The sequence below is a fragment of the Megalobrama amblycephala genome, linkage group LG8 (genome assembly GCF_018812025.1).
Source record: "Megalobrama amblycephala isolate DHTTF-2021 linkage group LG8, ASM1881202v1, whole genome shotgun sequence".
Taxonomy (NCBI): Eukaryota; Metazoa; Chordata; class Actinopteri; order Cypriniformes; family Xenocyprididae; genus Megalobrama; species Megalobrama amblycephala.
The window spans coordinates 2174705-2187433 of NC_063051.1; the positions used below are offsets into that span (position 1 = coordinate 2174705).

Here is a 12729-nt window from a genome sequence, read left to right on the forward strand (position 1 = left end):
GAACGCACAGAGTAACGTTATAACACCATTTTCAACACTCTCAAATGTATCTAATATGATAAACAGAGCTGCGTTACCTCATACTCATGACCGGAAAAGCGGAAGCGGCGCCGGCGACTGTGTCATAATAAAAGTCCCGCTGCTCGTGAGGCGTGTGTTGATCAATCGCTCCAGCTCCTCGTTCAGCTCCACAACACTCGCTCCTGCTCTGCTTCACACTACAGTAACGTTAATAATCACATCCATGAGCATGATTTATTCCCGAGTCCAATCCTGAATGTTTCCACCGGCTGTGAGGTGAAGATCACATGTCCCAAGATTCCGCGCTCAAACTTGGCGTCATCAAGCTACGCCTTTGTTTTGAATAGGCTTCTAGCGACCTCTAGCGGACAGAAAATATTACGTATTGCACCAGCAGGTTGGGCAAACATTTAACCCAACCGCTGGGTTTGTTAATTTTTAGCCCAACATTTTTTAGAGTAGTCTAGGCTGGTTTTAGAGGGGTTTGAGATGACCAGTTAAGTAACACTCTAAAAAATGTTGGGTTAAAAATGGACAAACCCAGAGACTGGGTTAAATGTTTGCCCAACCTGCTGGGTAGTTTTATTTAACTCAACTATTGTTTAAAATTACTGTAGGCTATCACTTCCTTAAAAGTCAAGTCAAGTCAAGTCACCTTTATTTATATAGCGCTTTTTACAATGCAGATTGTGTCAAAGCAGCTTTACATTGATAACTGGTACATAATTTGGCTGCACAGCAGCTCTTAAAGAATAGTGTCAATGCAGGCAGATCAAAGCACTGTTGAATAAATGTCAAGAATACTATTGAATATCAAATGTCAAGTGTCCCCAACTAAGCAAGCCAAAGGCGACAGCGGCAAGGAACCCAAACTCCATCAGGTGACATCAGGTGGCAAACAGGTGGCAAATAGGTGTTAAGATGGAGAAAAAAAAAACCTTGGGAGAAACCAGGCTAAAAACTACTTGTGCACACATTTAACCCAACCACTATGTTAAAACAACATAAACATTGGATTTGTCCATTTTCAACCAAACTTGGGTTGTTTTTAACCCAGTATTTTTTAGAGTTTATGCAAATTTATCAGTCAAAACCAGATACAGAACAAAAAGAACATCATTTATGACTGTAAGGTTGTGTAAGATTCTTGCTATTGACACCCAAAACAGGTCTAATTTCCTTCTCATTGAACGGAAACAACTACACAAAACAGGCCTATATGCTTCAGTGAGTGTGCAGTTGTTTCCGTTCAAGACTACAGCTTTTTCCTTCAACTTGCACTTCTGCAGGTTTGGTGTTGAGGCACTTCTCAACAACAAAAACCAGTTCTCCAGGGACAGTCGAACCTACAAAGAAAAAATATTCAACATTATAATATAAAATAAAGTCTGTGTTTGACCTTTATTCTTGCTCAAACCAAGAGGATCGACCCTGGGAAAATGTACAATGAGGAATTTTTTTCAGTTTTTTTTCAGTTTTTGGCACAAAAACAAATAATCAATTTAGGGAAAATGTTAAACCAGCAAAAGATGCTGTGCTGGTCTTACTACAGGTCTCATTTCCTTCTCAACACCAAAACAAGCTCGAACCTGTGTGTGTATGTGTGGAGAGAGAGAGAGAGAGAGAGAGACTGCAGATCGTCTTCGCATCGCTATTGGCTTCTTGTTCCTCCGCGCGCCCTCAGCGCCGCGCACCTCTCGCGCGCAGTGATGCTCGCACCTGGCGAAGGGCGGAAGACCCGCAGCATCAGCAGCAGCGGATCTCCATGACGACAGCACTTCCAGCATGGTGCAGAAATCCCGCAACGGCGGCGTGTATCCCGCCCCGCAGGCCGAGAAGAAGCTGAAGGTGGGCTTCGTGGGGCTGGAGGCGGGCGCGACGGAATCGAGCCGAGACGGCGCGCTGCTGATCGCGGGCGCGGAGGCGACGAAGCGCGGCAGCATCTTGAGCAAACAGCGCTCCAGCATCTCCGGGAAGAGGCCGCCGAAGCGCAACGCGTTCTACCGACGCCTGCAGAATTTCCTCTACAATGTGCTGGAGAGACCGCGCGGATGGGCGTTCATCTACCACGCTTACGTGTGAGTATAACACTGTTCTTCTGCTGCTGGAACCACCAAAACAAAGAGCTTCTGAAAGCTCTCTGTCATCTCCTCCTCACGCGCTTTTGTTCACGCACTTGACAGGATGTTTACAGGGTGGCAGGATTGTTCGAGCTGTATATCACTCGAACAAAAGCTTCACTGGAGCTTCTTTAATATGAACAGTCCAGTCTAGAGCCGTTTCTAGCCAAAAACCCTTTAATGGGTTGTTTAGTGTTGAGGCTCAATACACTGTTCCTTGTGGAAAAGCGCTTCATGTTTAACATGTTTACAGAGTCTGGTGATAGATGATGATGGGACTTTTCTTCTGGTTGTTTAAAGATTTGTTTATATGAATAGTACATTCTAAAAATGCTGGGTTAAAAACAACCCAGGTTGGGTTGAAAATGGACAAACCCAGCAGTTGGGTTAAATGTTTGACCAACCTGCTGGGTAGTTTTATTTAACTCAACTATTGTTTAACAATGACTGTATTGCTTGCTTAAAATGAACCCAAAGTATGTTGGAAATGATCATTTATTGATATGTTTAATGAATAAACAATAAACATTTATTAAATTGCTTATTAATAAATGTTCACCTTTTGATTATTATTGTTGCCTCTAGTAATTATGTGTCTGATTTTTAATTTCCAACATATTTTGGGTTCATTTTCATTAGTTTTTAAACTGAGCACGTTGGGCAAACATTTAACCCAGTCGCTGGGTTTGTCCATTTTTAACCTGACTTGGGTTGTTATCTGCCACACTTTTGATGTGCATTTTCATGCATTTTACAGATGTTTACTTTTTTGGCAACAGAAATTGGTGCATTTTCCATCTGATTGCTAATAATATTATTAAGAAGATTCTTTAAAGCTTTTTAATGATATTAATGGTTCAGTTTAGAGCCATATTTGCCCAAAGAACTCTTTTGTGGATCATTGTATTGAAACATTGTATTGGGGTTTTTTTTGGGCTTCTATTCCTTGTGGAAAAGCACTTCATGTTTAAAATGTTTGTTGTAGTAATAGAAAATGATGTGATAGTTTAAATCTCACTCTAAAAGCTTTTTTTAATCTTAATAGTTGGATTTGGAATCATATATGCCCAAAGAACCCTTCTATACTGCAGTGAATCATTCTGTTCGGGACTTTAGGCTCTTGTTCTTCATGGAAAATTGCTGTTACATGACAAAAAAACTGTTTTATGCTACACTTTTGATGTGCATTTCATGCATTTTACAGATGATTACTTGTTTTGGCAAAAGAAATTGGTGCATTTTCCTTCTGGTTACTTATATTATTAAAAAGTTTCTTTAAAGCTTTATTAATAGTTTAGAGTCATATTAGCCCAAAGAAGTCTGGATCATTGTATTAAGTCTCATTGTATTACGTTTCCTCTGATAGTTTAATATCTCACTCTAAAAAGCTTTGTTTGTTTGAATCATATTTGCCCAAAGAACCCTTTATACTGCAATGAATGGTTCTGTTTGGGACTTTAGACTCTTGTTCTTCATTACAAATAACTGTTTTCTGCAACACTTTTGTTGTGCATTTCATGCATTTTACTGATTTCCTTCTGGTTGCTTATATAATTTTAAGAAGAAAGCTTTTTTAACAGTAGCTGGGTTTAGTAGAGCACCCTGTCACGCTGAATTGAGTTTCTGCACTTGTATGGAGGATGTGTCTTCTGTTGCACACCTCATGCAGTTACAGATGCTTCATGGGATTGTTCAGCAACAGAATATGCGTCTGTATGACTTTTTGCTGTTTCATTATATCACTCTGAAAGCTTGCTATTAATAGTCATTTACCCGGAGAATCTTTCTCAAGTTGTGTTGAGGTTGAAGGTTCTCATTACAAGCCAAAGAAACCCGATCTGATGCTCATCTTTTGCTTGTAAGATATTCAGTTTTCCTTGTTTTAACTTGTCCAGAGCTCATGTGAACCTGGAATTTCAATTAAAATCCCGCAGAATGTTGCAGCATTGTTCCTCATTCAGCACTGGATTCTCGTATCTTGTATTATAAACAAACTGAATTACAGACGTCTGCAATCATCAAAACACGCTTGCGCTGTTTAATCAATCAGTTTCTGTGCATCAAATTACCCTCACAGTCTTTGTCAGTACTTTAAGATATCCTCTAGTACTGAATCATCTCTGCAGTTGTTATATATAATTGTTTAAATGATGTATTTACAGCATGTTTTAGTGATATCAGCCCCAGATGTAGACATGCTCACTAGCGAGTCGCGACCCTGTATCTTCTCAGCGTTACCCCCTGACCGCGTCTAATCTCACTCAATTACGCGCGAGTCAGCGGCTCATTGAAGTCAATGCGAGGCGCTGGTTTCAGCACCACAGCTTGCTGTCAAGAGAAATGGTGTTCTCTACCAAACAATTTTGTAAAGATTTAAATTATAAGAAAAGATTCAGAAAATTGTTGAACTTGGAAAATCGCTGGGGTATATGAAGTTTGACATGAAAACATAAACATGTTTTGCGCTCAAGTGAGTGTATACCACATCCTGTACAGATGAAAAAAGATGATCGATGCAAGTAAGATAGTAATTGACGCATGCAGGTAATATGCTAATGCATAGAAGCAAAACAGGGTGTAGATGATCTGACCACAACCCTCAAAGAAGACATCTGATTTCCTTAGAGGAGATTTACTGAAAACAGAGGGTAAGCTTTAAAATCTAATTATTTATTTGGCCCATGAAACGTCCAGCTTAGCTGGCATATTTAGCTTTTGTTAATTATTAATTATGTTTGATTATAATGAAAATTATTTCAGTTTTTACTGTAAATTTAAGTTGTCAACTTGTAAAATTTAAAATTTTGCTACCATATTTTTTTTTTTTTACAATCTGGCATCCGTTTTATTTTACCATCAATTTTATTTTAAACAGTGTATGAAAGCTTCAGTAGCATTTGCTTTGTAAAACACACACATCAAACCTTTACAGCTGTTGTTTGGTGGACATCAGCACCTCTGAACATCATGACAGCGGCAGTTTTGACTCATTTATTTATTTAACTCTTCCTCTCCGGTTTCCACACTGTCTACTACGATTAGCAGTTTTTGCTGAGTAGAGCGTGTTACTCTGCAGTTCACTGTCAATGTGTTTTATACTCATACAAGACTATCTAAACACACCTCGGTTTACACACATCTTCTGCAAAAACACAAGAGTGGAGAATTTCAAATTTCGAATTTCCTGTTACTGTCAAAATCAGGACTTATAATGCCTGAAACTGAAGCGTTTTGTATACAGTACATGTTGTCCCAAAGCAGCTTTACACACAAACAGTGCTTTAGTACCTTTGAAGAACGACTATGGCATTGAAAGAAAGCTTTGGAGGAACTAATGGAGAATCTACACCCACACAAACTGCTAATTCGACCAGATATTGTCCAGTACTCATGATAACATTGACTAATGGGTCCACTGTTCAATTAAGCATAATTATGATAAAGACTAAACCAGTTAAAGAGAAACAACTACATCCGATAGGAAGGAAGTGAGGAAATATGGGCAAATGGAGAAAAAAGATCTTCAGCTGTGAAAACAAAAAGATCATTAAAGGACAATGTGACAGATATAAATTACATCTAAAATACATTAAACAGACAATGATTTATGGTGATTTACATAATAAATGTTCAGATGCCAATGCAAAACTATTCATTTGCATACTTTGATCATTTTAATTGCATGCTATATTGAACTTGCTTTGACTCTTTTGAATCTAATGAATGACATTCAAGCCTTTTTTTGGGGACCGAACGTGTAAATTCTGTTTACTCAAATGCATTTGTGTCTCTGCTTTGCTGAGATTCATTGGAGCCGTCCGCGTTGACCCTCGTCACCCCCTGGTGGTTTCTACCGCGACCACGTAACACTACCTTGTCACCACTTCCTCTATTCGTATTACTCAACTCCTGTAAAAGGTTTGCCTTTACAGATTAACATAATTATTAATATACTGGCAAACACCTTAAAGGCCCACTGAAGAGCAGTGGAATGCACAGCATTATTCAGTGTGTTGACGTAATTTCAACTGAAACAGGAAGACAGGGCGATATATCAAACAGCCTCGCCCCTTTTTTAAAATAGCCAATTGCGTTTTGTTTATGTTACAGATCGGCCAGAGCCGTTAGACTCTGTAAAACATCAGATTCCTTCTAATCTCGAACCGTTTCTCCTCCTAATGTCCTCTATATCACTTATACACAGCATTCTGTGCAGAATTCAAATGGGTCCGATACCCTTTGCGGTCTGTGCCGACTCGCGCATACGATCCACTCTGTGCGCTCGTGTCTCTGAACCGGAGCAGACTGTGCTCGCATTGCAGCGGTACATGTGACATTAACGCGAAAACGGACTTCATTCGCGTCAACAATAAACAATAGTTGAGTTAAATAAAACTACCCAGCAGGTTGGGCAAACACTTAACCCAATCACTGGATTAAAACAAATCAATCGCTGGGTTAAAACACCCCATTCGCTGGGTTAAAACACCCCAATCACTGGGTTAAATCAACCCAATTGCTGGGTTAAAACACCCCATTCGCTGGGTTAAAATAACCAATCGCTGGGTTAAAACACCCCATTCACTGGGTTAAATCAACCCAATTGCTGGGTTAAAACACCCCATTTGCTGGGTTAAAACACCCCATTCGCTGGGTTAAATTAACCCAATAGCTGGGTTAAAACACCCCATTCGCTGGGTTAAAACACACCATTTGCTGGGTTAAAACACCCCATTCGCTGGGTTAAATCAACCCAATCGCTGGGTTAAAACACCCCATTCGCTGGGTTAAAACACCCCATTCGCTGGGTTAAATCAACCCAATCGCTGGGTTAAAGCAACCCAATCGCTGGGTTAAAACTGGGTTAAACCCCATTCGCTGGGTTAAATCAACCCAATCGCTGGGTTAAAACACCCCATTTGCTGGGTTAAAACACCCCATTTGCTGGGTTAAATCAACCCAATCGCTGGGTTAAAACACCCCATTCGCTGGGTTAAAACAACCCAATCGCTGGGTTAAAACACCCCATTCGCTGGGTTAAATCAACCCAATCGCTGGTTTAAAACACCCCATTTGCTGGGTTAAATCAACCCAATCGCTGGTTAAAACAACCCATTCGCTGGGTTAAAACAACCCATTTGCTGGGTTAAAACACCCCATTTGCTGGTTAAATCAACCCAATCGCTGGGTTAAAACACCCCATTCGCTGGGTTAAAACAACCAATCGCTGGGTTAAAACACCCCATTCGCTGGGTTAAATCAACCCAATCGCTGGGTTAAAACACCCCATTTGCTGGGTTAAAACAACCCAATCGCTGGGTTAAAACAACCAATCGCTGGGTTAAAACAACCCATGCGCTGGGTTAAAACACCCCATTCGCTGGGTTAAAACAACCCAATCGCTGGGTTAAAACAACCAATCGCTGGGTTAAAACACCCCATTCGCTGGGTTAAAACAACCCAATCGCTGGGTTAAAACAACCCAATCGCTGGTTTAAAACACCCCATTTGCTGGGTTAAATCAACCCAATCGCTGGGTTAAAACAACCCATTCGCTGGGTTAAAACAACCCATTTGCTGGGTTAAAACACCCCATTTGCTGGGTTAAATCAACCCAATCGCTGGGTTAAAACACCCCATTCGCTGGGTTAAATCAACCCAATCGCTGGGTTAAAACACCCCATTCGCTGGGTTAAATCAACCCAATCGCTGGGTTAAAACACCCCATTTGCTGGGTTAAAACAACCCAATCGCTGGGTTAAAACAACCAATCGCTGGGTTAAAACAACCCATGCGCTGGGTTAAAACACCCCATTCGCTGGGTTAAAACAACCCAATCGCTGGGTTAAAACAACCAATCGCTGGGTTAAAACACCCCATTCGCTGGGTTAAAACAACCCAATCGCTGGGTTAAAACAACCAATCGCTGGGTTAAAACACCCCATTCGCTGGGTTAAAACAACCAATCGCTGGGTTAAAACATCCCAATCGCTGGGTTAAAACAACCCAAACGCTGGGTTTGTCCATTTTCAACCCAGCTTGGGTTGTTTTTAACCAGAGTATAATACATAGTTGTATTATGTGAGTGTTGCTGATGTGATGAATTCGGTGTGATGATGTGTTGAATACGTCACATACGTCTCTCATGTGACGACATTGTGCTGTAAAACTCGTGTCTCATGTGGCCTTTTGAGCTCTGCTGTCTTTCTGCAGCCAGCGTCAGCAGTTTTTCTAATTAATACCCATCATTATAGAGCCAGGTAGGCTGTGTGTGTGTATGTGTATGTGTATGTGTGACCTCTCAGCTCAGGTGTGAATCAGGCACCACCATTTAAGTTTGCTGTGAAAAAAGCAGCATGGTCGCAGGCCGACAGAGACGTGTGCGGGCAATCTGCCCTGCGCTAAAACACTGATTCATCTGCTGCTCCGCCTGGTTTATATGGAGCCGTTCGTGTGCCGCACCATTATAGTGATGAAGGAGACCTACACCTCATAAACAACAGCTGGAGTGTTTTCATGCATTGATGTATGGCGACCAAAGATTTAGTTCAAGCTTTTAGTGTTGATGTTAGGCTATATTTCACGTCTTCTGATGTTGATTTGTGTACAAAAGAGAAGCTCTTCTGTTTCCCTCTTTCCACTTTTCTTTGCATTTTTCCCCTGCTATTTATGTGCCGTATTTGTTCATTAGGTTTGTAGTAAAGGGTTGAAATGAATATGATCTGTTTGTGGCAATAGCCTGCCAAAGGTTTGAAATAATTAATATTTTTTAATGTCTCTTTTGCTCATAAAATCTGCATTTATTTGAAAAAAGACATGGTAAAAACAGTAATATTGTGAAATATTATTACAATTTAAAACAGCTGTTTTCTATGTGAATATATAGTAAAATGTAATTTATTCCTGTGATCAAAGCTGAATTTTTAGCATCATTACTCCAGTCTTCAGTGTCACATGATCCTTCAGAAATCATTCTAATATGCTGATTTGCTGCTTTCTGAAGACTGGAGTAATGATGCTAAAAAATTCAGCTTTGATTACAGGAATAAATTACATTTATTATACATTATTTTAAACTGTAATAATATTTCACACTGGTTACAGGACACATGAAGTGAAGCAGAGGACTGTGTGTCAATCAGTCTGTCAGTCAGGGTTGTAAAGCCCAGTTTTGTGGGTCAAAGTACAAATGTGCTATTAGAGGAAAAAACAACATAACAGGATAAATGAAGGACTGGATGTGGCCTTTTGCTTTCTGCTGAGTAAAATGATGCTCTTGCTGTTTTGTAGGTTGAATTGCGCCGTCTGAAAGCTGCTATTTCAGTCACACAACAGCCTGAGATGATGCTGTTGGCAGAAACCATAAGGCAAACAGCATTTGTAACTCATTTTACCTTTATAATATGACATATTTCTGAGTGAAACTAGATATTCAGTGAGATAAAAGTGTGTTTCATCCATCAGGAGCTGATTAGATTGAAAAAATGATGTTTTATACCAGGGGTACTCAAGTTCAGAGGCCAAGAGGGCCGCATTTTAACCAAATGAAATGCGAAGGGCCACAAATTATAACTTTGATCGTAAGACTTTTATTTAGGCCTACTTAAGACAGTATTTGTAGTTTTACTGTTTATTTACTAAAAGTGCAGTTTATTATCTAGCTAAGTCTTAATAGTATGGTGTCCTTTTTAAAGTGTCACTGAACATGATAAATGGCATTTAAAAAAGGGACTAATAGCTTGTCTTGCTGTATTCTTAATGTACAAATGCATAAAGAAAAACAAGAACTGATGAAATGAAATCCTTGTTCATTTGAAATGTCTGCATTGTTTTCACAAGAAATTTAAGGTATGGCTGTTGTTCACTGGCTGATGAGAGTTTGTCCGTAAGACAAAAACATTGCAATTTTTATAGTCTTTTTATACTCCATTGCACCTTTTTAACACTTTTTATAGCACCTATTTATACTCAGAGAATAAATGTTTTATCATTCGTATTATTATTAGGCTACCTACCTTTTAATTTGGTCAGAATCCAAAAATCTTTTTTTTTTCTTTCTTTTTTTTAATGTTCAATCACAATCTCATGAATTATTTAACTATAACCAATGTTGTAAACATGATAAATCAGATATTCTCCGTGAGCTCAATGATGTGAGGACAGATCTGTAATGGGAGCGCTGCTTGCTTTCTGTTTATAACACATTGACATTAAGAATAAAAGGTTTGTTTTTCATGCTGCTCGACAACTTGCAAAGTTTGAGGAATGTCAACTGAATTTCATCATGGAAAAATAAGGTTACTTTGTTTTTACTTGCGCGCACAGTCTCGAGCCTTTGATGGCGTTCACGAACACAAGTGCTCGACACATGCGCACTAGAGAGATTCATGCTTGTCTAGTCTTTTTCGCTCAAATAGTTACAATAAAATGTCTTTGTACTTGTTTAAAATTAGAGTTGCTGGTATCTTTTAATCCCCTCAAACGAGCGCTCTTCAACACGGTCGGCTATTGTGTTTGTTGTTACTCTTGTTCTGTCTTCTCCGTTTCTTTTCAGACTGAAACAACAGCCCGTTTCAGTGCTGACACCTTGTGGACAAAGTAAATTAGTGCAAAAACTATTCAATGCGCGCGTGCAAAGTGCCTTCAGTTTACATTGTTCTTTGCGGTTAGAAAAACTGCGCTGCGCGCGTTCACTATATGCGTTCTCTGCTGATGATTACAGCGTCACGCGCACTGCACGCCTACCCTAGTGTACGTGTAAAAAAACGAAGTAATATTCACGCTAATTTTGAACGCAAATTATAATAAAAATACATTTATATGTAGCATGATGCGGCCCACAAATTTAATGCTGACGGGCCGGATGCGGCCCGCGGGCCGCCTGTTGAGTACCCCTGTTTTATACAAACCCAATTCCAAAAAAGTTGGGACACTGTACAAATTGTGAATAAAAAAGGAATGCAATAATTTACAAATCTCATAAACTTATATTTTGTTCACAATAGAATATAGATAACATATCAAATGTTGAAAGTGAGACATTTTGAAATGTCATGCCAAATTTTGGCTCATTTTGGATTTCATGAGAGCTACACATTCCAAATAAGTTGGGACAGGTAGCAATAAGAGGCCGGAAAAGTTAAATGTACATATAAGGAACAGCTGGAGGACCAATTTGCAACTTATTAGGTCAATTGGCAACATGATTGGGTATAAAAAGAGCCTCTCAGAGTGGCAGTGTCTCTCAGAAGTCAAGATGGGCAGAGGATCACCAATTCCCCCAATGCTGCGGCCAAAAATAGTGGAGCAATATCAGAAAGGAGTTTCTCAGAGAAAAATTGCCAAGAGTTTGAAGTTATCATCATCTACAGTGCATATTTGGTTGACTGGTTTTCCGGTCAAGGCCGGAAAACCATACTGGATGCCCGTGATCTTCGGGCCCTTAGACGGCACTGCATCACATACAGGAATGCTACTGTAATGGAAATCACAACATGGGCTCAGGAATACTTCCAGAAAACACTGTCGGTGAACACAATCCACCGTGCCATTCGCCGTTGCCGGCTAAAACTCTATAGGTCAAAAAAGAAACCATATCTAAACATGATCCAGAAGCGCAGGCGTTTTCTCTGGGCCAAGGCTCATTTAAAATGGACTGTGGCAAAGTGGAAAACTGTTCTTTTTGGAAAACTGGGACGCCATGTCATCCGGACTAAAGAGGACAAGGACAACCCAAGTTGTTATCAGCGCTCAGTTCAGAAGCCTGCATCTCTGATGGTATGGGGTTGCATGAGTGCGTGTGGCATGGGCAGCTTACACATCTGGAAAGGCACCATCAATGCTGAAAGGTATATCCAAGTTCTAGAACAACATATGCTCCCATCCAGACGTCGTCTCTTTCAGGGAAGACCTTGCATTTTCCAACATGACAATGCCAGACCACATACTGCATCAATTACAACATCATGGCTGCGTAGAAGAAGGATCCGGGTACTGAAATGGCCAGCCTGCAGTCCAGATCTTTCACCCATAGAAAACATTTAGCGCATCATAAAGAGGAAGATGCGACAAAGAAGACCTAAGACAGTTGAGCAACTAGAAGCCTGTATTAGACAAGAATGGGACAACATTCCTATTCCTAAACTTGAGCAACTTGTCTCCTCAGTCCCCAGACGTTTGCAGACTGATATAAAAAGAAGAGGGGATGCCACACAGTGGTAAACATGGCCTTGTCCCAACTTTTTTGAGATGTGTTGATGCCATGAAATTTAAAATCAACTTATTTTTCCCTTACATTTTCTCATTTTAAACATTTGATATGTCATCTATGTTGTATTCTGAATAAAATATTGAAATTTGAAACTTCCACATCATTGCATTCTGTTTTTATTCACAATTTGTACAGTGTCCCAACTTTTTTGGAATCGGGTTTGTACCAGAATGAGTCCATGTGTGTGTGTGTGTGTGTGTGTGTGTGTGTGTATGATAGAGGCACATATGTTGGTATTTATCCATCAGTGCTGGTCTTTGGCTTTGCTCCAGTTAAATGACCAGAGCAGCTGCAACCGGCAGGAAGTGTAGTGAGCAA

At 40.0% G+C, this 12729-nt stretch overlaps 1 protein-coding gene across 4 annotated transcripts in view; it reads left to right on the forward strand.

Moving 5' to 3' along the window:
- Positions 1–1704: 1704 nt before the first annotated feature.
- The window catches only part of LOC125273372 (potassium voltage-gated channel subfamily KQT member 2), a 63917-nt gene continuing 52892 nt past the window's right edge, over positions 1705–12729 (forward strand). For all 4 annotated transcript variants that reach the window (XM_048198647.1, XM_048198644.1, XM_048198646.1 and 1 more), the window contains exon 1: positions 1705–2099. In XM_048198647.1, coding sequence (XP_048054604.1) covers positions 1807–2099 — 293 coding nt within the window. In that variant the 5' untranslated portion in view covers positions 1705–1806. The remainder of the gene's footprint in view (positions 2100–12729) is intronic.